This window comes from Struthio camelus, chromosome 16, assembly GCF_040807025.1.
Source record: "Struthio camelus isolate bStrCam1 chromosome 16, bStrCam1.hap1, whole genome shotgun sequence".
Classification (NCBI taxonomy): Eukaryota; Metazoa; Chordata; class Aves; order Struthioniformes; family Struthionidae; genus Struthio; species Struthio camelus.
The window spans coordinates 3,332,377-3,358,496 of NC_090957.1; the positions used below are offsets into that span (position 1 = coordinate 3,332,377).

The 26,120-nt window shown below is 54.6% G+C and overlaps 1 protein-coding gene across 1 annotated transcript; it reads left to right on the top strand.

Moving 5' to 3' along the window:
• Window positions 1-12,538: 12,538 nt before the first annotated feature.
• On the top strand, window positions 12,539-23,402 carry LOC138061286 (uncharacterized). The gene is made up of 8 exons (XM_068910472.1): window positions 12,539-12,750; window positions 15,339-15,400; window positions 16,851-17,109; window positions 18,101-18,186; window positions 18,512-18,618; window positions 19,423-19,540; window positions 20,636-20,759; window positions 22,617-23,402. The coding sequence occupies exons 4-8, from the start codon at window positions 18,101-18,103 to the stop codon at window positions 22,800-22,802; spliced, it is 621 nt and encodes a 206-aa protein (XP_068766573.1). The 5' UTR covers window positions 12,539-12,750; window positions 15,339-15,400; window positions 16,851-17,109; the 3' UTR covers window positions 22,803-23,402.
• Window positions 23,403-26,120: the final 2,718 nt, after the last annotated feature.

Consider the following 26,120-nt stretch of genomic DNA (forward strand, 5'->3'; position numbering starts at 1 on the left):
CGGAGAAGCTGCAAGGTTTCACATAGCAGGACAGCATTAGTCATGCTATTTGAAGGAGCTGCAAGAAAGGCTTCAGGTAGAGGCTCAAAGGTGTCAGGGTTTGAGGCAGTGCTACTTGGGCTGGAGGGCTTTGAACTCTTTGAGGAGGCCAATGTTAACTATTATATCCCAAATCCGTTTTTTTTCTCATCCTCTCTGAAAAAATAAGGCGGGAACTTGGCACCCTGGCTCCTGGACATCAGAGAGCGACAAGGCTTCTCCGATCCTGACGAAAGGGAGGACTGTTTCCAGGGCCAGCACTGACCCCTGACCTGGGGCCTTAGCCTTGAACTACTCGAGCCGTCTGTGAGAAGATGGACCTGCTTTGATGCCAGGAACTGTTGACACACTGGAATTTCAGTATTCAGCCTTAGAAGGAGTTTACCAGCAGTATCCAAGTTATGCACTTTCAAAGCATTGGATGGAAACAGTATCCAGTCAGGAATTTTGCTTCCATAGTCAGGAAAACATCATCAGCTGGAGAGTAACTTGTTTCATCTTGTCAACACCTTCCTTTAATGCCAGCTCTCAGCAGGCTGGAAAGTGAAGGCTGTATGTCGACGGAAGCGTGCTGACAGAAATCAAGGTAGCTGTCTTCCTAAAGTCACTGAAACACAAGATGGAATTTAGCTTCCTAATCTGTAAAGCTTTGGCCTTTATGAAGAAAGAGCTGACACTGTAGTCAAGGCATGGAAACGCTCAATCAATTTCTCTTCTGAAAACTGTAACCACTACACTTGGCAGTGGCAAACTGTCAGCAGGCAGGCTTTTAGTGCACCCATCCTGACTGCCTTGTACGTGACACGCCTGCATACACTGAAGTCAGGCTATAAATAGCCACCTCAAAGTCCCTGGAGTGATTCTCCTAGGCAAATTTGTAGATCTGCCTAATAAGCCTCTGTGTGGGGGAACGTGGGCAAGGCTGGCTCCAAGGCAATCTCTTGACTCAGAAAACAGTTTAGACACAAGTTGTCAGGATTGTTTTCTGCCTAAGCAAACTGTACGAGATGCCGGTAGGGTGCCCTAGTGACCACAGCATCCGGTTGCTTGGGACAGCACAGCACCCAGGTGCTTCAAGGGCACAGAAATGAAAATGAAAGTGGGAAAGGCAAATGAAACGAAACTCAATAGTATCTACGGAGCCATATGCCTGGAGTTGCAAGCAACACAACTGGTGCCTGTGCTGCACTGCTCTGCAATAATGTTGTAAGCGGAGCTTTCAATGAGACTCCCATATCCTCCCAGCCTACGTGGGCATGGGGAGTATAAGTGACAGTTGGTGCTGTCCTCTGGCCTTCCCAGATGCTGGTGACAAGGAAGTTGGTATGAGAACCTTGAGGCATGTAGAAGAGGCTGCTGTGGAGCTCATAACTATGGATCTCTGCAAACTAACACACAGGAGCACATGTAAACAGGATGTCAGCTGAAAACTGTGCAGCAACCACACAGCACTAAGTGTCAGAACACACCTACCAAGACAAACCCGTTGCTTAACACGAAAGTACAATTTCTGCTTTGATTACATTCAAGACCTAGCTGCACAAACAGAAGCAGACCTTAACCTCTGCCTGACTTCAGAGCTCCTGAGATGCAAGGTCACTCCTCAGGAGCCTCACAGCGGCTCGGGGTGTGCTTGAGAAAAGAAGCCGAGCCCTTCAGCAAGGGGGGTGAGCCTGGGTGCACTGCTACACCCCCGGGACTGCCGAGTTTTCAGTTCAGGGTGGGCTTGTGCCCAAGTCAGCCTGGAGCACAAGCAGCACAACGCAGTCAGACAAGGTGAGGGCAGGCCCTGTCAAAGAAGCCTGGCTATGAATCACAGTTTCAAAGTTAATTTTAGAGGAGGTGACCAGCCTTCAAGCTCTCTGAACAGCTCCCCAGCTCACAGCCTGCTCTCTCCTTTCCAGAGGCTCCTTTGGACCACGTTCCTTGCTCGGGCAGACCACAAGCCATTGCCTCCACATGATACCTCAAGCACATAAGCAGACCAGCCTCTACCTCATGAACAAAGCAGCAAGCACTCTTTCACGGGATGCATTTCTCTCTGCATCTGATCACATCCTCAAGACTCACACAGTCCTGGTCCCCAGGTGGAAAGTGCTAGCAGTAACTAGACATTCTTGGGAGATGACCACAGAGGCAGCCCTCACACCAGGCAACTAGAGATAATCCTCTTATGTGACAGAGGAGCATCCAGCCACCTAACAGGTCTGTCCGCACTTTCACAGCTCTCAGGTGCTTCTCCTAAAGGTCCAGATGCTGCCAAACAACAGCACAGATTGCCTGCCTAAAAGTAAAAAGGAACAAAACATCACTAAGCCTATTGGTGCTTTATCCGGCTCCTTGAGACAAAGAGACGGCTGTAGACAGAGAAGGCTTCTGAGAGTTGAAATGCTTTATAGCACCTACAGTGCAGCATGACAGGCTGTCGGACTGGTTATGTTTGGTAAACGTACCCAGCTAAAGGAAATGTTCATATTAATCGACAAGTGTACTGTAACTGTTCCCCTCAAGTTAAATGAAAGAAAAGAAACACCTTTCTTGCCGCAAAGAAACTTTGGTTGCGTTACCCCATTATAACAAAAGGAGGCCAGAAAAAGTGCATGACCTGCAGTCAGGCTGATGCAGAGCCATCTCCTGGGAGCTACAGAGTCTTCCGAGGCAATGAAACCCACGGTCTGAATCCCACTAAGGTCAGCAGGAGTTCTTGCCATGCAGAGAGGTTTATGAGCAGCATCTTCCAGCTCCCTGAGCTGCCAGCAACATCCTGACTTTCAATTTGGAGCAGAAAATATGGTCATGCGCAACATCCTTACTTGAGGTCATTCAATCCAAAAGAAAACGTGGATATTAAGGCAGAAATAACAGGCAGCACATTAAAACCAGGCCACCTCCTTAACCACCAATCCCACCTTCCTCACCGGAGTCAATTAATCCTATGAGAGTAAAGAATCACAGAATCACCGAATGGCCAAGGTTGGAAGGGACCTCGGGAGATCATCCAGTGCAACCCCCCTGCTCAAGCAGGGTCCTCTAGAGCCCATGGCCCAGGATCGCATCCAGGAGGGTTTTGAATATCTCCAGGGAAGGAGACTGCACAGCCTCTCTGGGCAACCTGTGCCAGTGCTCCCACAGCCTCTCTGGGCAACCTGTGCCAGTGCTCCGTCACCCTTCCCCGTCAAGAAGTTTTTCCTCCTGTTCAGATGGAACTTCCTGTGGTTCAGTTTGTGCCCATTGCCTCTTGTCCTGTTGCTGGGCACCACAGTGAAGAGTCTGGCCCCGTCCTCTTGACACCCTCCCTTCACATACTTGTACGCATTGATGAGATCCCCTCTCGGTCTTCTCTCCTCCAAGCTCTGCAGGCCAGCTCTCGCAGCCTTTCTTCACAGGAGACATGCTCCAGGCAGCCCCTCATCCTCTTTGTAGCCCTCCGCTGGACTCTCTCCAGTAGCGCCATGTCTCTCTTGTCCTGCGGAGCCCAGAATTGGACACAGTACTCCAGGTGAGGCCTCACCAGGGCTGAGGAGAGGGCGAGGATCACCTCCCTCCACCTGCTGGCAACGCTCTCCCTAATGCACCCACCCCAGGATCCCATTGGCCTTCTTGGCCACAAGGGCACACTGCTGCCTCATGCTTCACTTGCTGTCCACCAGCACTCCCAGCTCCTTCTCTCCAGAGATCCTTTCCAGCAGGTCACCCCCCAACCTGTCCTGGGCCATGGAGTTCGTCCTCCCTAGGTGCAGGACCCTGCACTTGCCCTTGTTGAACTTCAGGAGGTTCCTCCCCACCCAACTCTCCAGCCTGTCCACGTCCTGCTGAATGGCAGCACAGCCTTCTGCTGTGTCAGCCACTCCTCTCACTTCAGTCTCATCAGCAAACTTCCTGAGAGTGCACTCTGTCCCTTCATCCAGGTCATCGATGAATACGTTGAACAAGACCGGACCCAGTACTGACCCTGGGGGACACCGCTAGCTACAGGCCTCCCACTAGACTCTGCTCCACTGACCACAACCCTCGGAGCTCGGCCATCCAGCCAGTTCTCAACCCACCTCCCTGGCCACTCGGCCAACCCACACTCCCTGAGTTTACCTAGGAGGAAGGGATGCGAGGCAGTGTCCAAGGCCTTGCTGAAGTCCGGGCAGACAACACCCACTGCTCTGCCCTCATCTCCCCAGCCAGTCATCCCCTCCGAGAAGGCTATCAGATTGGTCCAGCATGATTTCCCTTTGGTGAGTCCATGCTGACTACTCCTGATCACCTTCTTGTCCTCCACATGCTTAGTGATGACCTCCAGGAGGAGCTGTTCCATCACCTTTCCAGGGATGGAGGGCAGGCTGACAGGCCTGTAGTTTCCTGCCTCCTCCTTCTTGCCCTTTTGGAAGCCTGGGGTGACACTGGCTTTCTTCCAGTCCTCAGGCACCTCTCCTGATCTCCAGGACCTTTCCAAGATGATGGAGAGCGGCCTAGTAATAACATCTGCCAGCTCCCTCAGCCTTCATGGCTGCATCCCATCGGGGCCCGTGGATGTCAGGTTTGCACAAATGATCTCTAACCCGATCCTCCTCGACCAAGGGAGAGTCTTCCTTTCTCCAGACTTCCTCTCCTGTCCCCAGGGTCTGGAATTCCCCAGGGCTGGCCTTAGCAGTAAAGACTGAAGCAAAGAAGGCATTCAGCAACTCTGCCTTCTCTGTATCCCTATATTCCTCCCAAGTGGCCTGTCCCCTTTGCCACATTCTGTAGACTGCCTTCTTCTGTTGGGAGTTTTGCCAGGAGTTCCTTGCTCAGCCAGGCAGCTCTCCTGCCCCCTTTGCTGGACTTCTTACTCAGAGGCATGCACTGCTCTTGAGCCTGGAGGAAGTGATACTTGACTATTAACCAGCTCTCCTGGACCCACCTTCCTTCTAGGGCCCTACCCCATGAGAGTCCTCCAAGTAGGTTCCTCAAGAGGCCAAAGTTAGCTCTCCTCAAGTCCAGCGTTGTGGTCTTACTTATTGCCCTGCTCCCTCCTCACAGCATCCTGAACTCCACCATCTCCTGGGCACTGCAGCCAAGGCTGCCCCCAACCTTCACATTTCCAACCAGACTTTCTTTGTCTTTGACAAGGTCTAGCAGCACACCTCTCCTTGTTGGCGTCTCTACCACCTGGGTCAAGAAGTTATCCTCAATGCTCTGCAGGAACCTCCTCGACTGTTTGTGCCTAGCTGTGCTCTCTTCCCGGCAGATGTCAGGGTGGTTGAAGCCTCCCAGGAGAACCAGGGCCTGTGATCGTGAGGCTACTTCCAGCTCTCTCTAGAAGGCCTCATCAACTTCCTCTTCCTGATCAGGTGGCCTGCAGTAAACCCCCACCACCGTGTCACCCATGCTAGCCTGCCCTTTAATCCTGACCCATACGCTCTCAACTTGCTCTTCAGCCACCCCCAGGCAGAGCTCCACACATTCTAGTTGCTCCCTCACATGAAGACCAACTCCACCACCTCGCCTTCCTGGCCTGTCTTTCCGAAAAAGCACAGAGCCATCCATGACAGCATTCCAGTCATGTGAGCTATCCCACCATGTTTCTGTAACTGCAACGAGACCATGGCCCTGCAACCCCACAAGAGCTCTAATGCTTCCTGCTTATTCCCCTTGCTGCCTGCATCGGTGTACAGGCATTTCAAAGAGCCAATCGAGCATGCAGGCTTCTCAGGAGAGGTGTAAGAAGATCCTTGGCAGTCTTTCCATGACATCTCTTATTCGAGCCCCTGGCAGGCAGCAAACCTCTCTAGACAAGAGGTCTGGTCGGCAGATAGGTGCCTCTGTCCCCTGCAGCAGGGAGTCACCCACAACAATTACTCGCCGCTTCTTCCAGGTGTTCCCACATGGCACGGGGTCTGTCAGGCCAGGAGCTTCCCTTGAAGTCATGCCCAGCTCCTCCTCAGCCTGCAGGGCACGAAACTTGTTCCTCAAAGGCAAGTCTTGAGGGGGAGCAAGAGCCTTTCTCCTGCTACAAGAAGTGACCACTTTCCAGCCTTCTTCAACAGTGTTATGATGTACTGTTTCACACGGTGCAGAGCCCTCCAGCAACTCCATTGCAGTGCGGGGTGGGGACTCCTGGAGCTGCACAGCCTCCGAGAATACCCTGTCCATCTCTTACTCATCTTCTTGGATGCTACGCAGCCTACTGACTTCCTCCCTGACTGACTCCTTTACCTGCCAATACAACTGATCAGCCACAGCACACCTTCTGCAGGAGAGCTGACTGTCAGCCCAGGCCTCACAGAGAGGCCCTAGGCACTCCCTGCAGCCTGACACCTCTACAGCTGCATCTGCTCTCAGAGGGTCTGTCTGGGATGAAGCTTCAGACACAGGTGATGCAGCACCTCCAGCAGCCACTGGGGAAGGTGCTCTGCAGCATGTCATGACCACACCTGAGGAAGCACACACCACTACCAGAAATGGAAAGCACCTCCTGCACAAACTGCTGCCTCTGTTCACTGTGCTCTAGGCCTGGCTCTTCTAGAGGCCTCTGCCTAGCAGTGACTCACAGGGTGCTTGACCCACCCAATCAAGGTGGTGCCACCTGGATCAAAAGCCCCAACTCCCTCTCCTCAGGGGCAACCCAGGTGCTGCTCGTTAGCAGCAGCCACACCTAGCTACAACTTCCCAGGAGAAGTTAAGGCCTCCTGCAGTTGTCCTTGCCTAGCTCTCCTTTCCTGCTAGCAGCAAGCACTGTCTAGTTCCTCGGGGGTCCCCACAAAGCCTCCACAACTTCCAACAAGCTCCTCCAAAGGCCCAAGCAGAGCCCCGACAGGTGGTGGGGATGTGGTGTTAACAAGCAGACCTGACAGGCCCAGGGTATGAACTGCCAACTTTTCCCAAGCACGTCTCGCTGCAGGCTCCAAAGGAGACCTTGGCCTGTAGCCTGGCTCTCCAGCTGTTTAGAGCCCTGCCCTGAACCATGCTGGCTGGCAACCAGCATTTCAACAACAGCAATTGCAAAAAAAGAGGTTTACAAATAAAGTTAGCAAGGAAGACAGAGATGTTAATCTTTTCTTCTTCTCTTTCCCCCTTCCCCGCCACTTTTGTTGTTGTTAATAGTCTCCATCCTCCAGCAGGTCATAAGCTCTTCTGGGATCAGGAAGACTACCACAGCCCATTTTCTGGCTGACTCGTACCACACCTCCCCTAAGCAATCCTGCCAAGCCCCACCATGTCCGCTGGTTCCCCACTATGTTGTCTAGGCAAGTGATGGTTCTCACATAACGCATGGCCACTGGCCAGCCAAATGCATGCAGGGACTAGGGCTCAGGTGACTGATCCGGGGGAGAAGTACAACTTTCTCCCTCAGCACGCACCCGCCGGGATTTCTTCACCACCCAGACACTCATTTTCGTGATGCCGGGAGCAGAGTAGCCTTTTTAGGGAAAAAAGGAGGGGATCGAAACACATGCAATTGTGCAATGTTATTCCCACTACATAATTCACTGCTGTTTTAACAATGCTGGAAGTGGGAAGGGCAAAGAGGGCTACACAAATCTGTATAGGTTTTTTATCTAAAAGGATAGACAGCACATTTCTTTGGGCTTGAGTTACTGAAGCAATACCCTGGATTAAATCAACGGCTCCCAATAGTCTCTGGATCTTTTATGTGCAGGAAAAGGCAGCTGGGTCCTTCCATTTGATCCACAATAGCAATGTACTTTCCTGTACCTAGATTTATCTTTGCGCTTACTTCGTGCATGTATTGAGATAACCCTCCCTCCCTGACAAACTTGTCTTTACTCCCTCCTCTACATCTCCTCACGCTGACAACAGCAAGGACTGTTTACAAAGACCCAGCACTCTCAAGAGTTGGAATCCAAAGGACCCAGACATTTACCTGTTTCGTCTACCGGGCATCTGATGAGATAACTCATCTTCAAACCCTGAAGGTGATTCTTCATCACTATGCAGTGCATCCTCTGTTATGATATGGTTTATCCTGTCGGAAAGACAAGAGAGATGAGTTTACTCCCCTGAATAGTCCACATGCCTCACTTGCACTAGTACAGCTTCTAAATTAGGGCTGGAATGCCTTATCTTGCATTTTTCGATTTAATGGCAACACGCTATTTGCTTAAAACTCCATCCTACTGCCCAACTAAGGAGACTCTACAAACAGTCTGCACAAAGCACCCCTGAATCCCCTGACTTGACTGAGGCTATTTCTGCAATGGTGAAAAGCCCTATTCTCCTAAGAATAAAAACAGCTGATCATCAGGAATGCCTTCTGTAGTTCCTAGACACCATACATATAGTGTCTATATATGTCTATGTACAAACATATATATACATGTGTATGTGTGTATATACATATCTATATATATATTTTATATATATATAGAGAGAGAGAGAGAGAGAGAATGACAGAGCACTTGTCCCCACACAAGTGAACAGAGTCACCACCCAACTGCATGAGCTGTGTTGTCACGGCTGCGTGTGGTGTGCGGTTCATCGGAACGAGCTGATAAATCTTGTTTTTAAGTGTAACAGCAGTCTCTATTTCAGTGTGGAAAGACAATCCCAACCAAACCAACCAAACCCCTGCTTGCGTGAACTCAGTGCTGAGTCTACTCAGTGGACTCCAGGCAGCCTGCTGGATCCATGGCAGTGGGAGCCCACACAAGCCCCCTGCCCAGCACCACCTGGGGGCGGCTCAGGCCTCCCCGGAGTGCCCCAGCCCAGCAGGGAACAGCCCTGCAAGGCCAGCGCATTTCTGGCCTCTCATCTACAGAGACAGAAGTGTCCCCACAAGCAATTTCCCAGCCCTCTCCCTGCTGATCAGCTGCTCAGACTGAAGGGACCTCACAGCGGCTTAGCTGATGCTGCTCCTGCTGCTGGCCTGTCCGCTACTCAGGCAGAAGTCCTCTCACAAGCACAAACCCCAGCCACCTCCCTGCTGCTGCCCTCTCATGTTCTCAAACAGAAGTGACCCTTCCATTGACTCCCAGGAACATGCGGAAGGTTTTTTCCCTGGGATTTGTCTGCTTCTGTAGTGCCTTCCCAGCAGCTGGGAGAGGGCCTAGCAGGTTCCATGGCCCTGGCCCCAGGCACATGTCAGCAGCACCTTCACTTTGCAAGGGATCTGTGCCTCCTCCTCCCAGTCCTCTGAGAGGCTAACGCCTCTCCCACAGCGTGGCAAGAGCCTGAGGGCTCCTTGCCCACCTGCAAGGCATGGTCCTGATGCACACAGCACCCTGGCATGCAGGCACACTGCTCTGAATTACAGCCCGTGCAGACCTGGGCGCACTCCCTGGCTTCACACCCCTGCACCATCCCCGGCAGAAGGTAACCGTCGTGCCCTGTCCCTGAGACGGTGTGGCTGGGCATCCCTGATCTAAAGCACCTCCTGCTCCACACAGGAGAAGCTCCGAGAGCCACCCTGACAGCCCCTCTCAGCTGTGCAAGGCGCTGCCTTTAGAAGAACCCTCCGGGAACCAGCGCAGCAGTGCCCTGCAGCCACAGACCGACTGTGTCAAGGGCTCTCAAGATTCCTCCCCACTGGCAGCTCTCAGCTATCCTCTGATTCCCAACTGTCTTTCACTTTGGAGTTGCTCATCTCATCCTGGCGCCTGCAGGCAGTGCCCTGAGTCTTGCTGCTCCTTTATGTCAGAGTCCAGTACTCACTGACCAGGTTCTTTCAGATATTCCACACATACGGAGAGTGTCATGTTGAAGAGAAAAGCTTATTTTGAAGACATTTGATGTTACACGGGACTTTTGATTTAGCAGAGTGATGCAGCAATGAACTGAAATCCAAATTCAAGTGACACGTCTAGCTAATGCCTATGGCTACTTATCGAACACAAAGGTCACCCTCTGGCCCCCTTTGTGTGGGGATAAAGTCAGTTCTCTGCATAACATAGCAGAAATGCTCTGGCTGATTTAGACTTCCTCGACCAAAAGATTTGAGCCTGCCAGCTGAAATGCTCTCGCTGCTGCCCATGGGTAGAGGCACACAACCAGAAAACAATGCCTGGAGTCTACTGACTTGGGCATCTCTACTGCTGGCAGGAGAAATAGTGCCTATTCACTCAGCACACACACTGTCCTGCCTGGGGCTAGCCCCCACCATACCTCCTCAGGCCCCTGGACACACAGACACTCCCAAAGAGAAAAGAATGCATGAAAACCCTCACAACTTCAGTAACAACGCTTCAGTAGAAGAACCAGAGTTTTCCAAGGTACGTGACACCTCAGAACAATAAGGTGCGCCTTATTCATTACCTGAATAAGGTGGAACTCTAGGTTTTCTCTTCCTTGCTCAAGGCTGGCCAGGCTCCTCCACACGTGCCTCGATGCTGAGGAAAGGACAGGCAGAACAGCCTTGGGCAGCCACAGAGCAGCCTCTCAGACACTGACTTCCCTGCACAGGGCCCACACTCCCAACGTTACCTTTCGCGTCCCAAAGTCCTCCCCTCCAAGCACCTCACCCATCACCTCTGACAGAAACACAGGAAGATCCCTCCAGCGCAGCTACTGCCACCGCTGCAGCAGCTCAGCAACACCCCCCACACCTCGCCCGGGCAACACACCGCTCACACACAGCTACTTCGCCCACCACACCATCTCTGGCCTCTTTCTCACATGCCTTCCAGTAACACTCCCTTCTAGCACCCAACGGCTGGGGGCTTTACTGGCAAGAAAGTACCCCCACCTAGACGCCAAGCTTGCCTCCTCCTCAAGGAAAGCAACAGCCTAAAGAGTACTAAGCCATCTACCCTCAGAAGCAAACATGTACCTCACTCCCTACTGCAAGCTCCAGGAAAAGAAAAGTCCACGTAGCACACACAATAAAAGACAGAAAAGCAACTCACAGCCTCCCACTTTAATCACCTGCTGCTAAAGCAGGGCTCAGGAACCAGGTCTTTCCACAAGTCTCAGCTGCACACTTCCGCACTAGGCAGAAGGCAACAGTCAGCTGAAACATTTTGCCAGCTGAAACAAAGCTGGAGTCTGGCAAAGAGTTCTGCTACAGCAGCACAGACTGAAAGCGCTTTCTCAGGTCTCTTCTAGCTGCTTTCAAAACGACAAGGAAACACTGGAAGGCTTCGTCAGGCTTTCTTCACCAAAAATCCCTTCTTCTCCACGCTTTTGCTCCCAAAGCCAGCCTGTACTATCACCCCTGGACAAAAAATCTTCTCCCATAAAAACATCTTCTCATTCTGCGTATTCTGTTTTTTTCAGAAGGCCAAACTCAAGCAGGCAACACATTGCTGTGTCCTCCAGTTGAACCTTTAGCACAACACAAGTTTCAGTCGAGCTGCCTCCAGGCACTGCTTGCCAGCATCAGCCGTCCAGCAGAGGCTAAGTACAATTCAACCGCCTCCAGGTGACCTGCAGGGAGAAATAGAGTTTCAGTACCTGGCTGTGGGAACAACACCCGCTCTTGAACAGAAGCACACCCTGCTCCAGTTTTTGGAGAGCGCTCACCGCCCGTGAGAGCCTCGTTCGGCCCTTTGTCAAACGCTTGGGGGATGAGAAGTACCTTGATGACACAGGAAGATCCATTTTCTCTTCACTATTTGGGGAAGGAAAGGGGAAAACTGGACTTTCTACAGCAGCCAGAGCCCGCGAACATGCATGGACGCAAGGCAGAAGCAAGGAAAAATCCATCTATGCTTAGCTCCCCCCACAGCAATGCACACCTCCCGGAGAGGGTTACGCTCGGTCTTTACACCGGAGGTTTAACCAAGGGCCTGGGAGAAAGGAACAAGGACACTGGTGCTGAGGAATATTGGAAACCAAGAGGAAACCCGGGCTCCAGCCGGAGAACCTCCTGAAAACGCTCTCCACGCCAGGGGGTGCTCGCATCCCTCTCCTCGGTCTAGCGAGGGCAGAGCTCGTTTGTGCCCCACCTTTGACTTTCCTCCTTAGCAAGGGCAGCGCAACAAGGAGGCTGTCCAACAGGCGCTAGAGCCCTGCACAGGCAGGCAGGCGCTCAGGCCCTGCCCTTTGCACAGCCCTCTTTCCTGCCCGTCCCTGGCCACGGCAGCCGGCAGCAGCTCCCGGCCGCAGCGTCTCCCTCTCCCGCGCAGGCTCCCCCGGAGGACAACTCCCGCCGCCCCGGGGCCGCCGGCCAGAGCGGGGCCCCCGCGCTCCCCGCTCCGCCCCAGCCCCCGGCGCCCCGCCGGCTCCCGCACCGCCAGCGCACCACAGGCGGCGGCGGCGGCGGCGGCGGCGGCGGCGGCGCTCGGGGCTCCCGGCGCAGCAGCCGGCAACAACCATTTTGGCTCCGCTGCTTCTCCCCGGCCTCCACAGCGGCCCCAGGGCCGGCGGCCACGCCCACACAGCCCCGCCCCCGCACCGGAAGTGACGCCTCCAGCGCCCCCGCCCCGCCCACCCCGTGCTCCCCCATTCGCTCCGGAGGGGGCGGGGCCTCCCGGGGCGGGACCTGCAGGAGGGACAGGCAGGGGGCGGCAGTGCGCGTGCGCAGTGTGGGGGGGGCGAGGAGGGGTGGGGGGGCAGAGAGGGGAGGGGCGGGGCCATGGCAGAGCATGGGCGCTGGCGTGGAGGGGGACGAGGAGGTGGTCAGGAGTAGTCAGCGTGGACTCACCAAAGGGACCTCATGCTGGACCAACCTGACGGCCTTCTCGGAGGGGATGACTGGCTGGGGAGATGAGGGCAGAGCAGTGGGTGTTGTCTGCCTGGACTTCAGCAAGGCCTTGGACACTGCCTCGCATCCCTTCCTCCTAGGTAAACTCAGGGAGTGTGGGTTGGCCGAGTGGCCAGGGAGGTGGGTTGAGAACTGGCTGGATGGCCGAGCTCCGAGGGTTGTGGTCAGTGGAGCAGAGTCTAGTGGGAGGCCTGTAGCTAGTGGTGACACAGCAGAAGGCTGTGCTGCCATTCAGAGGGGCATGGACAGGTTGGAGAGCTGGGTGGAGAGGACCCTCCTGAAGTTCAACAAGGGCAAGTGCAGGGTCCTGCACCTAGGGAGGACGAACTCCATGGCCCAGGACAGGTTGGGGGGTGACCTGCTGGAAAGGATCTCTGGAGAGAAGGAGCTGGGAGTGCTGGTGGACAGCAAGTGAAGCATGAGGCAGCAGTGTGCCCTTGTGGCCAAGAAGGCCAATGGGATCCTGGGGTGGGTGCATTAGGGAGAGTGTTGCCAGCAGGTGGAGGGAGGTGATCCTCGCCCTCTCCTCAGCCCTGGTGAGGCCTCACCTGGAGTACTGTGTCCAATTCTGGGCTCTGCAGGACAAGAGAGACATGGCGCTACTGGAGAGAGTCCAGCGGAGGGCTACAAAGAGGATGAGGGGCTGCCTGGAGCATGTCTCCTGTGAAGAAAGGCTGCGAGAGCTGGGCCTGTAGAGGCTGGAGGAGAGAAGACTGAGAAGGGTTGTGATCAACGTGTTCAAGTATGTGAAGGGAGGGTGTCAAGAGGACGGGGCCAGACTCTTCACTGTGATGCCAGCAGCTTCTGAGGAAGGCTTGGCCTGGCCTGGGCCATCTCTGGCCCGCGGGAGCCCCCAGCATTTGCGCCCCTTCTCCTGGCAGCCCCTCCCGCGGCAGTGGCCGTTCCTCAGCGCCATCCCCGTGGTGAGGGCTGTGCCCGGCTGGAGGGTGCTCGCAGCCCCTCAGGACCCCTCCACAGAGACAGTCGAGTGTCTGCAGGTGACGTCTACCTAGGGGAGCGTTGGCTCCCAGCCCCCATCGCAGACCCCCCCATGCACTTGGCTTTGCCCCACGGACACCCCCCCGGCAGTGGGGCAGCGTCAAAGGCTATCTGTATGTTGGCAGGTGCTGTGGAGCAGCTGGGAGAGAGCCGGATGGGGCCAGCAGAGGTGCTGCTGGTGCTGTGCGTGGGCAGAGAGTGCAGGAAGGCACTTCCTGAGCTTCCTTGCAGACCTGCTGGTCTCTGCGTGGCCTTGGGAGTCTGTGGCTCTTGCCCAGGCTTGGCAGCTCCTTTTCCCTTGCCCCCAGCCCAACAGCAGGGAGCTGAAAGCACAGACTCAGGGAAGCTCCTTGCCTTTGGTGTTGTCCCTGCCTTGAGCTTCCTCCTGAGAATCCTCTGGGGAAGCATTCTGGGGGTGAGCGGGAGCTGTGAGCAGCCCTGCCCCACGCAGCCCCTCTCTGCCTAGGGGAATGACCCGGTGAGCCCGAGGGAGCCCAGACGCTGGGGCTGCTCTCGGCACCGCTCTGCTGCCAGGAGCCGCTGAGCCTCAGCGGCGGGGAGGCCAAGGCAGCGTGGGGCTGTGGTGAAGTGTGGAGGAGGAGGAGGAGGAGAGGAGCTGTTTTCTTGTCACCTCCTACTGTGAGGTTGACACAGGGCGAAGAGGACAAAGATGGAGCTCTGGGACGCCGGCCACGGGACACGGCGTGGGCGGAGGGTGCCAACACTCCCACCCAGGGTAAAGACTTCAGGAGCTCATTCCCAGGAGCTGTCGCAGAGCTCATTAACTCTGAACATGGCTGTGGAAACCCTGGGGCCAGGGGGAAGCTGGATGGTCTGATGGTCTGACTGATGGTGCCTTTTGGCTCAGATGCCAGTGTGGGCACCAGGACTTCTGGCTCCTGGCCCTGATGCTGCCCCTGCTGTCCTGGGGCACCCCAGGCAGAAGTCCCTGCCCCGAGGGTCGCTGCTGGCCTCACAGTGGGGATCACCCACCTGAGATCCTGGTGTGGGAAGGAGGTGGAGCTGCTTGGGTGGCCGTGCAGAGCCTGCGTGTGCAGGGATGCCGTATGGGGAAGCTGGCCCCACAGGGGAGCCTCCAGGGGATGCCCTGAGCCCCTGGACTCCCACGGGCACAGCAGCATCCTCTCGCTGGGGTGGAAATCCATTGCCAATATCCCTAGGGAGGGGCTCACCGCGTGAGAGCTGCATTTGTCAGGAAAGGAGAGCTGTGTGAAGAAGGCTGAGGGGTCCTGCAGCTCCTGCTGGGCTCTGGAGAGGCTGCAGGAAACTGCCGTGCTTGAAATGAACCCTTGCACTTTTCCTCAGCTCAGTGGGGCTTTCTGTCCAGGAGCCCAGCCACTGCCTCTAGTCCTTCCCACTGAATCTCCTTGTACCTCCAGCCTGGCAGAGCAAGCATTGATCTGGGAGACACACTGCGGATGTCCGGTAGCATGATCTCCATGCCCTAATGGCTCTGTTTCAGGTCCAGACCTCGGCTGGGGTCACAGGACAGGTTCTAGCCTGATGGCCCCTGTGAGGAATGGGGTTAGTTTGGGGAGGGGGTGCTGTTTGATGATGCCTGCCCTCCGCCTCTCCTTGGTTAGGCATGTGCTGAATGGTTGTGAGCTGGCTCACCCAGAGCATGACGTGTCTTTCCCTTCTTTTCCAGAGACCCTTGCTGTCTGGGAAGGTGTGTCTGACTACATTGTACGGCAGCTGATGCTGAACCAGGTGGGTCTGCCCTCCTGGGCCTCGCCAGGAAGCCCTTCTTCTGGGACTTATGTATTAAAGGGATGACTTCTCTGCTTTTACTTGTATTTTTGAGAGGGTGAAGGGGAGGGGGGTGAAAACCTCCGGAAAGGTCTTCACAAGACCTTCTGCAAGGCTTCTCCAAAGCTTTCCAGGAGTAGGGAAAGGCACCGAGCACCATCCCCATGCCCTGACAAGTCACCAGCCTGTCCACCTAAGAGCCTCCTCCTTCTTCTCTTCCTTCTTGTTTTCAGGGAGTCCGAATTATTCGCCTTGGGACCTTTGATGTTGTTACATCAACAACATGTTGGTGGTGGGAAGCATGGTCTTCTGACTGTGCGCAGACCCCTGTTCCGTCTGTCAAAGAATATTGCGGAGGTCCAGGGCCTCTCCGATGATAACGCCTATGCTCCTGGTAAAGAAGACAGGCTGAAACTTTGGCTTCCCCTTGGGACAGCTTTGGGGTGTGCATAAGTGCTGTTCAGCAGTGACTGTTAGAAATCTGGAATTCCTTCACCAGGCCTTGAGAACAGCTTCAGATTTTTTTTTTTGGACTACTCCTGACATCCTAATGCAGAGTACAATTACACTTGCTCTCCGCATGACTTGCTTTAACAGCTGGCTACATGCCACATGTATTGGGGCTGCTGCTTCTCATCAGATTTAGTTAACACCGTTGGTTCATGTTTATGCCACCCTGGAGCTTGTAAAGGCAAATACTGGCATTCATGGTGGCTCTTCCATTCTCCCGCTCCTTAGAATTAGGTCACAGGCAGCTGTAGAGAGCCCTGAAGCGGAGATGGGAACAATAGTGTGTATGCAAAGCCATGAGAGGGCAGCTGTTCTGTGATTGCTGGTCAGTGGTAGCAGCACTGCCGCTGTAGTGGGCATTGGGGATGCCTGTGGGGCAGCAGGAGCCCTCTGACCCCAAAAGCAGGGATGTTTGCTGTGCACTGCTGAGGGTGCTGCGGGTGACTGGAAGGATCTAAAGAGGAGCGACGCAGTACGTGGGTTTTCCTTCTTCCTTGAATCCCTGTGACATGGCACAGCTAAATCTCTCCCAACCTGGAAGGCACTGAGTGCGGGCACAAGTACCGTGGTGGCACCCACTCCCCCATCATGGGAAGTGGCCTCCTTTCTCCTCTCCTTGTTCTGCCATCATGTCTCTTGTTCATAGGAGATGGCTAGGGCCCTTTCTTTCTCCCTGTGTAGGGAAGAAAGCATTGCTGTACTCTTGGCACATCCGGTTGCAGAGTGCTTTGAACTTCTCGGGAGGGATGGCATCAGCTTCCCCCATGAGCTTTACCAGCAGGGTTAAAGAAGACAGCTCTGTAGCAGTGTCTTGCGGGAAGACCTCAAAGCTGCCAATGCTCCGTTGTAGCCTGCTGAACTGCTTTGTTAGGCACTGTGTTCTTGCTGTGTTGCTTCCTAGGTCATAAGCAAGCTGAGCCCCTGAAGTATGCTCGCATAGCCTCGCACATCTCTGTTCCTCGGAAACCAGTGGAGTCTTGCATAGAAGAGAGCACGTGTCTTTTCTCTCGCTGCCTCAAGAGCGGGAAGAATGTTGCCTTTGTGTGGAAGGACATTGGCCTGCTTGTCATTCAAGGAAAAGAGGTGAAAATGAGGTTTTACAGAGACTTTCTGCAAAGGCTAAATGGGACTGGAGAGCTGACAGCAGCTCTTACCTGCGGGTAAGGTTTCCCTTTCTCCACTGCTGCTTCTAATCTTTTGGGAATCCTAGCAAAGGACGAGTGAGTGGATTTCTGATGGCCTGCCACGACCTTTCTGGGCGGGTGGATAGTCGTGGCCTAGAGTAATGCCAGCTCCCTGCACTGTTCTTCTCTGGCATTCAGAGGACTCGGTGACATAGAAGACCTTGGGGATTTCTGTCCTGGGTCAAAGCAAAGCTCCTTCCTGCCCAGGATCCCATTCCAATGTGGTGAGGGACAAATTCAAAGAAAAGGGCAGGTCTGTGGTGTGTTTTCCCCTTAGATTTGTCTCCTTCCAGAAAGCCATGGTTCAGTGCTGTAGCCGAGCCCTGCTTCCCAGCTCTGTCTCTTCCTTCTGTCTTAGTCCGTGGTGTCCTTTGAGGCTGTTCTCTGGGCCAAGGCTGTTCTCCAGCCTCTGTTGCAGTGGGTCCCAGAGCAGGGCCCTCAGCTGCTCCTTGAACACCCACCAGAGGCTTGGCCCTCACAGTTGTCCCCCGCTGTGCAAAGGGAAAGGAAGGGCTGAGTGTCTCTATTCCTCCAGGGTGCAGAGGCAGCCATTTGAATGCTAGGAGAGACTGTGGGGTTAACGGCACGTGTGACGCCTTTGTTCTCAACTCAGGAGGCTCCAACTGAAGCCAGCAGGGAAACCGCAGCAGCCAGGAAGCCTGGCTAGTGAAATGCCTTCCCCTGTGCTTGCCTCCATGGCCTTCGGCATGAGGCAAGACCTGGTCCCTGGGCTGAGTCTCTGGATTGTCAGCCTTGCAAAAAGCCTGACCGTGTGCTTGCCCTTTCTCATTTATTTCCCTCCAGTTGCTTTGCTGTAGCACTGAGGGGCTGCTGTAAGGAAGCGAGTGCTTTGTTTCAGCATTTCTGAGAGGCAGGTTCTTCTCTGAGCCATGGGAAAGTGTGCTGCCCTTGTGAGCACGGACCTCGTTTTCTTGGCATCATCTCCCCTGTGTCTCTCACCTTGCAGATGCCAGAGCTGAGGGATTCAGTCCTGTCGGGCACCAAAACTGCTGCTTCTCTCACCGTTTGTGGCCGTGCCATTGTCTTTCCAGAGTGAGTATGTTTGCTTGCGAGCCCCTGGCTGCCACAGGAGATGGCAGATGGTCTGCCATGGCAGCACAGGGGAGGGAGGTGAAAATGAGCTTTCTGCCAGGGAGGATGGGGAAGCTGATGCCCCTGCAGGCACTGGAGGACTTCCTGATGTTACTCAGCTTGCTGATGGAGTCCTCCAGGATGTGGCATATTCTGCATCTTCTGCTTTGGAAAAGGATGGACTTCACAGTAGCTCCGCAGTGCCACTGTGTCCCCATTCTTTGCCCAAGGTGCAAAGGAAGCGGGCTGCCCTCCCTTCCCGCTGCTGTGTTTTTCCTGTGTCCAGGTACAAGCTTGCGAGTGTAGTTAGAAAACCCCGCGTGAAGCCCGTGGCACCTGTGAAGCCCACATGGGAAGAGGAGAGGAGAAAAGCTGACTCCAGGGGCAAGCAAGGTAGTGGAAGAGCTGATTCGTGGCAGGGCTTTGTGCCTTCTCCTCCTCCTGTGCTCCTTGGTAGGGCGTAGGAGCCCAGGTGGCAGTGCCCAGGTGGCCTCAGGTAGCATGAGGCACTAGAGGTGACACTGCTGTCCCAATATGGGCAATCTCCGGAGGGAACAAGACCTTGGGGCAGCCCAGCACTCCTACCTGCAGTGGCTACCTCCGAGTTAAACTTGCCCCCATTTCCATGGGGGTCCTGAGAACAGCTGGCCCATCTCAGGGAACCAATGTGTTTTCATCTGATGGGAAAAGTCACCCCGAGTAGATGGTAACAAGTCTAGGAGCCTGTGCCAAGGCTTCCTTTCATTTTCAAAGCAAGGAGTAACCTTTCTTTCTTAATTTCTCATCATCATCCCCAAAACAATGCCTTTGGGTTGACTCTGTCAACAGAGGACTTGTAGGCAGTATGAGAGGAGTGGGCAGATGCAAGGTTCTGTTCCCTCGTGTGCAATGATTACCTCTCAAGGGACTCTGGTCACTGGCGCATCCCAGCAAGTCCCCTTTTGCATCATGTGACTGGGACAGAGCATGAGGAAATGAATAGCCCAAAAGAAAAAATGCTGTTGCACAGTACAAGCAGAAAGTTGGACAGGAGCCAGCACTCCCAAGGGCCTAAGACCCCCCAGAAAACAAAGCTTCAAAGGAATCAGCTTGAGGCCTCACAGTTTTACCACAGGCTTGAGCCAATTTGCATCTCATTCCTGCTCAGAAGGAGTCCACAGTGCTGTCCTGAAGTGTTTTCTTGCCTCCTGCTTGCAGGAAATCTCCCTGCCAACCACCTGCTCTTCAGAGAGCAGCCTCCTCCACCCAGAATTCCTGCTCTCAACATGGACAAAGGAAAGGGAGACACAGGCAAGGGCAAAGCTCCTCCTGGCAGGTGAGGCACTTGGAGAAAGGGCTGAGGGTGACCCTGTACTCTTGTTGTTTGAGTGAGACGTTTCCTTTGGAGACAGTGTTGGTGGTAACTCTGAAGGCCTTTGACCACATGCCACAATGACCTCTGCTCCCTTGCTGGATGGCCAGCACACAGCAAGTTCTTGGGAGAGCCCCGGGTTCGCTTCATGGTTCTCCTGACTCTGCCTCCAGAGTACGGGCTTTTTGGCAACTCAGTGCAAACGTAGCTTCTGGGAGACCAGGGCCCTTTTCTCATGCCCTTTAGATGTAAGTAAGCAGCAGCCTTTCTTTCTTGGTGACAAGAATGTTGGGGATGCACAGACATTTTCCAAGGGTGAGGGAAAGACTGAACGCTCTTGGAGTGGCTTTTAGACAGAGGAGGTGTTTGTCTGAGCTCTGTGCCACTCTCTGGGCTGTTTGCAATGGCCACTGAGTACTAAGTCAGAAGGGATTAAACATGGAGGAGCTCTTTCTTTGAATGGAAAGGACGTTGCTTTGCAAGGCAAAGTGAAACTGCAGTTCTCCCGCCACCCAGGATACAGAGCAGGAGGGTCTGTTAATGATTTGGTTCCCTTTAAGCCTTTTCGTTCATCTGAAAAGTTGTCTTGTGGCAGGCCCAAGAGAGTGGCAGGGATGGGTAAATGGCAGGCGTGCTTTCCTCCCCTGATCACTTGCTCCATTCTTGACACTGAGTCCTCGTAATACTGCATTTTCCATCCCCAAACACAGAGTATTTTGGACCACCGAGCAGTGATAAATGCAATTGCCAGGAAGGGATGTACTGGTGTCTCTCGGAGCCTGTCCTTGCACATGACGTGGCACCACAAGTCCTGGCTGCATCCAGAGAGAGCCTGGGTGTGGGCATCCTGAGCATTTCTGTGGGCATGTTGGGCAGCCCAGGCTGTTTCAGCCAGGGGTGATCTCTGTCTCTGTGGAAGGGAACACATGTATTTGAACGCACGTCATTCCCCTGCAGAACTGCCTTGTGCTGCAGTGGCAGGTGCCCAGCTTGTGAGTGCAGGCTGGGGAGCAAACTGCCCCTGTGCTCACACCACCTCCCCGTGATGTGTGTTTTCAGCGTGCTGCCAGCCATCCGAGGGAGCTCCTCAAGAAAGGTGGAGAAAGGCAGGAGGAAGCAAAGTGCTGAAGCCAGACTCCCAGCTGTGAGCCCTCTCAGTAAAAGCCAGGAGAGGGCAGGACAGGTATGTGATAGTGACTGAGGTCCTCCTTGTGCCATCTGGGCTTGTGGAAAAGTGCAGTTCTATGGGCAGCGGGTATAGAAGCCTCCTTCCTAAGTGTTCATTAGACCTTGGATTGACCTTTTCAGGGGCTTGCTTTAAAAGGCGCAGGCTATGCTCTATTTTCTCTAGGCGTTGGTCACTACTGCCTTCTCCGGAATCACATCAAAAGCCCCTCTTTGGCCCTGTTCCTCGTGGAAATGTACCTGCTGAGCCTTTCAGGGATGGAAGGTGGCCACCTTCTGTTTCTCTGAGTGGTTATTTAGCTCCCTGGTCAGAAGAAAGCAGGGATTTTCTGTCTGGCCAGTACTAGCTTTAGGGCCTAAGAGCGCTGAGAGAAAGGCTCGAGACAAAGGGCTGGAGAGAGAGAGAAATTACCTTCCGCCACTGGAAAGAAACAGATGGCAGTAGTGCTCCTTGCTGTGTCTTTTCTGTGGCCCTGCAGCACGCAGGCTTTCTGTCTGTTGTGCAGGGGCAAAGAGATCTGTGGGACTCCTCAGCTAAGCCAAAAGAGAAGAAAGAAAGGGCAGGCCTGAAAGGCAAGGGAGAAAAGGAAGAGGCAGAGAGGAGCCAGGTACTTTGTAAACCTTCCGACAGAAAAAGCCTTTCCTCTGCTCCAGGGCAGCGGAGCCTTGCAGGTTCCTCAGGGAGCCAGGTTGGAGGTGCCTTGTTGCTGCCGAAGAGCGAGGCAGGGGAGTCCTGCCTTTCCTAAAATCTGAACGCCCAGGAAGATTTTCCTTTCCTGTGGGTTTGGCTGAAAAGCAAGCAAGGCAACTGAAGACAGAGGCGCATGTTTGAAGAAGACCGCCGTATTTCCTCTGGAGCTCTTTTGCAGAAGCATCCATAAGAGGCCAAGGACGCCCAGGAATGGGCTCCGTGGTCCAAGAGAAGTGCCAGTGGTATGAAAGGCCCATTGCTGGGCTGTTGGGTGTTGGGGAAGCAGCAAGGGAGGCCATGAGCACTGATGCTGATGGTGCAACCTGAGGTCAGCAGGGGTGCTCAGGCTTGTTTGGTGTGACGTGCTGAATGCCACAGCAGGGCTGCATTCCTAGCTCCTGCTGAGCCAACAGCAATTCCTTCCCCTCATTTGAGTGGACTGTGTGCTCTGAGCCACTGAGCCCGGTAGGAGGATTTCGTTTTGGAGTTCTGCTCTACCAATGGCAATGCCTTCCACTCATTCATGATGTGAGGAGTGAGCTCCTGGTGGGAGAGGGGGGGCCAATGGGGAATTGCAGTGATGCCCTGGTGACACATCAGTTTCCCCTTGAGAGCATGTTGAGGTCACTTCATGGGTTGAAAAGAGCCCCTGTGCGAAGTTGTGGGCTGTGTTTGCTTAAGGGAGTTGAGGCTTCGTATTGCAAATATTAGCTTAAGATTGCTGACTGGATGGCTCAAGTCAAGCAGTGTAGAGGAGGCAGTTGTGAGACAATTGTGCCCTGTAGGAAGAACGAGCCCTGCTAAACCCCCATCCCCAGTCTTTGCCTGGGATGAAGGCAGGGCAGGTGTCCTGCTCTGCAAGTCACAATTCCCTTCCCTCGTTTGTGTTGCCTTGAGAGATCCCAGCTTGAGAGAGAAGTGCCAGTGGGAAGCAGCAGTGAAACCTGGTCAGGCTGTGACATGGCTAGGGTATGCTGCAGGGACCCTGCCAGTTCTGTAGCTACAGTGGCAGCGTGCCTTCATGGGGTGCCTGAGGCCAGGCCAGAGCAAGGGGTCTGGTGACAGCAGAGATCCTGCAGGCACTGGCTGCTCTCTTGGTGCCTGTTGAGAGCCTCTGAGCGTGCTTGGAAGTGGGGCTAAAACCTTCCTTGACTTGTCTTGCAGGTTCAGCAGAGAAGTGAAACCCAGTCAAGGGTGCAGTCGGGCTCATCCCTAGCTCCAGCTGGGAAAGAGGAGGAGAGTGCTGGGAAGCTGCGTGAAGAAAAGCCTTCTTTTCAGGATGTCCTCCAGTACTGCCTGGCACCAGATGAGGACGTGACCATCAATGTTTTATTCTCCCGAGGAGAATAGACGAGGAGCAGAAAAGAGCAGCCGAGAGGCTGGGGGCACAACAGACGGAGTAAGTGTGTAGCAGCTCCAGGCAAAGCCTGGGAGCGTGCAGGGGTAGTGACCCACCGAGGTGTCAGAATCCCAGTGCCAGAGCCACTGGTTTGAATAGGAGTTGTTGTGACTTGGGATTGACCTGGCTTAGACCTTGATCCCATGCACCTCTCTGCAGCCCCCAGCAAATGCCCAGCACTCCCTTGGAGGTGGATGCCTCAGACATGCCTTCCCTCCAAGGGGCAGCTGTTGGGCACTCCAAATAGGATTACAGTGTGGGACATGGAAGTCTTGAGCAACTGAACACAAAGGCATGTTTGTCTGCCCCTTTTCAAACCTCCCCCGGAATGCTGAATGCTGAATGCTGAATGCTGAAGCCAAGAAACGGGTTTCCCGCCTAGTCTTGGCCCCACCAGGCTCAGCCTCAGGCTGACCAACTGCTCCAAGGACTTTGGGTGGAGCCAGGGGCCTGTATCACATCCCAGTGAGTATGGAAATGCCATCAGAAGCACACCCACAAATATATGGCCTGAAATAGCCGGCAGTGTTTCTCTGCCTTTCTGCCTGTGCATCCCACTGAGCCTCTTCCTTTCTTGCTCCTTAGCTCTGGAGAGAAGAGCCGCCTGCCGAGCCAACAGCAGAGGTACCAGTGAGTGCCAGCCATCCCGGCCCTCACAGAATTGTCTTCCTGTGCATTAAACCAGAGCTCCAAGGGGCTGTGGCTATTTCCTTGGCATGGTGTGAACTCTGCCATTTGCAGCATGTGACTGTCCAGAGGGGCCCCAAAACAAGAGCTCAGCAGTCAGGGGTTGAGTGTCAGTGCCTGCTCCCAGGGCAGCTCTCTCCCAAGGTCATGCCATAACTATTTGTCGGCAGCTGTGGTCACGATGTCTCAGGGCCCTCCTACTCTTTGCAGGAGCCAGTCAGAGGAGTGGAGTCAGCCCTTGCCTGGCAGCACATCCCCTGGTGACAAGGGGACACTCCAGGGAGGTGGGAAGAGCTGGTGTAGCCCTCCTGAGGCAGAAGGGGGTGGAGCCAGGGCCTCCCTCTCCTGCTGCCAGTCCTGGCTGCAAGATGGGAAGGGACCTGAACTCTCGTGTGCAGGTTTGTTGCACTGAGCACTTGGCTTTTGGGGGTGTGAAGGGAATAATGTGGATCGCAAGGACTAGCAATGGAAGCTGAAAACCGGTAGGGAGTGGCCATGATAGTGCGTGGCTGCCTTGGTTGTAGCGCCCATGAAATAATGGAGTTCAAGAGCCTGAGGGGAGCAAGGAAGGAGAGCAGCAGAGTGCAGAGCGTGGGCTTGATGTGAGCAGACTTCACCCTTGTCAGGGAACTGATTGGGGTGTCCCGTAGAAGCAGGTCTGAAGGGCAAAGGAGCTTAAGAAACCTGGCAGGTGTGTAAGGACGGCACCCTCCAAGCACAAGAAGGCTGCACCTTGATATGCAGGCAAACAAACAGAGGTATCAGGCGACTGACTTGGCTGAGCCGGGAACTCATGATGGAACTGCAGTGCAAAAAAGGGAGCATAGAGGAGGTGGAAGCAAGGACAGGCTACAGCAGAGGAGTACAGAAACAAGCCCCGGGTGTGTAGGGATGGTGTCAAGAAGGCCAAAGCTCAGCTGGAGTTGAGGCTTGCGAGGGACGTCGAGGACAACAAGAGCTTCCTCTGCTAAGTGTGTAGGCTGAACTGGAAAATACTGGTACCTTGCTGAATAGGGTGGCTGAATTAATGAGAGCAAAGCAATGAGGCGGAGCTACTGTGTGCCACCTTTGCCTCAGTCTTCCCCCAAAGGTCTCTGGGCCTCTGTGCTTAGGGAAAGGGTTCTAGGAGGAGAAGGACCAGCAGCAGTGGTGGAGGATGGGGTCAGGGATCTTTGATCCGACCGGGCCTGCTCTCATATGCCTTGGGTGACCTCCCAACAGCTGCCCTGCTGCCTGCCTGCTGCTGCCTTATCACAATGCTGAGACAGGAGTGACCTCACCGTCAAGGCACCAGCCATGTCCTCTCTCCTGTCCTCCCTCTTCTCTCCCCCAAATCTGTCACCTTGGCTGGGGCAATGTTCTGATGCCCTTGAGGACATCACAATGCCTGCCCAGCTGCCTGGTTGCTGATGACCTATGGAGTTGCTGTGATCCAGATGACCGCAGAGTTTGTCAGGGCCCTGAGGGCACTAACAGGCCTTTATGTCCCTGGCCAGCCCCACCTGGGGCCTCCAAGAGCCTCACCTCCTCTAGTAGGCTCCCCTAAAGCTTGCAGCCCAGCACCCCACCCAGACGGCTTTTGAATCTCTCCAAGGAGGGAGACTCCACAGCCTCTCTGGGCAACCTGTGCCAGTGCTCAGTCACCCTCACAGTCCAGAACTTTTGCCTTCTGTTCAGGTGGAACTTCCTGTGTTTCAGTGTGTGCTGAGCATGGTGCTGAACACTGCAAACAGACTTTGCTTTTGTGTTCCCTATTCCCTCTGTACCAGCTCACAGCACAAATGTCTCAGTCCTCCCCACTTCCCTTACCAAACCTACTCACCCACCAGACTGTCCTGGCCAGCCCAGCTGCAGCACCTTGCAGCCCTCTGTCCCTGCACAGAAGGGGAAGGCCTGCTCCTGCAACCCCTCAAGTTGTTTTGGTCCTCTTGCCCCTCTTGCCAGCTCTTGCTGCTGCTGAACCCTGCTCTCCCGTCAGCAGCTCAGCTGCGACTGTGACCCAGGACATCCCACTCTGTCTCCAGTCTCAGCCTGTCTCCAGCCAACAAGTCAGGCCAAGACTCGAGCGCAGCCTGGACTGAGAGCACTGTCCTCTCCCCCGAGGTTGTGCTCGGGGCGGATGAAGGACTGACCTTACCATGGTGGGGGGGGGGGTCTCTGGCAGAGCTGTCTGCACATCAGGCAGATGTCTGAATAGCTCTCATGTTGCCACCCAGGTGCTGGAGCAGGGGGCTCAGCCAGCCTCTTTCACTGCCCCATGCCACTGCACCCTCCCTTCTCCCCGTTCAGTAACGAGATGTACGGACACGACCACCCAGCACTGACACACACTCTTCCCTCTTCTGTCCTTCCCATCAGGGAAGGAGATGGCACAGCTCAGCTCAGCTCAGCGGCAACAGGACACCCGCGCATCCTCCATGCTCTTCTCCAGCTTCTCTGGCCATCCCACATGGTCCAGAAAGGACATCCCACAGCGACATGCATGTCCCAGCCACCAGCAGATCTGCTGTCCCAGAGCTGACTCCCCAGAGATGTACCTCCAGGGAAGTTGGGCTTTTGTTGTGACTGAACTCAAATGAGAG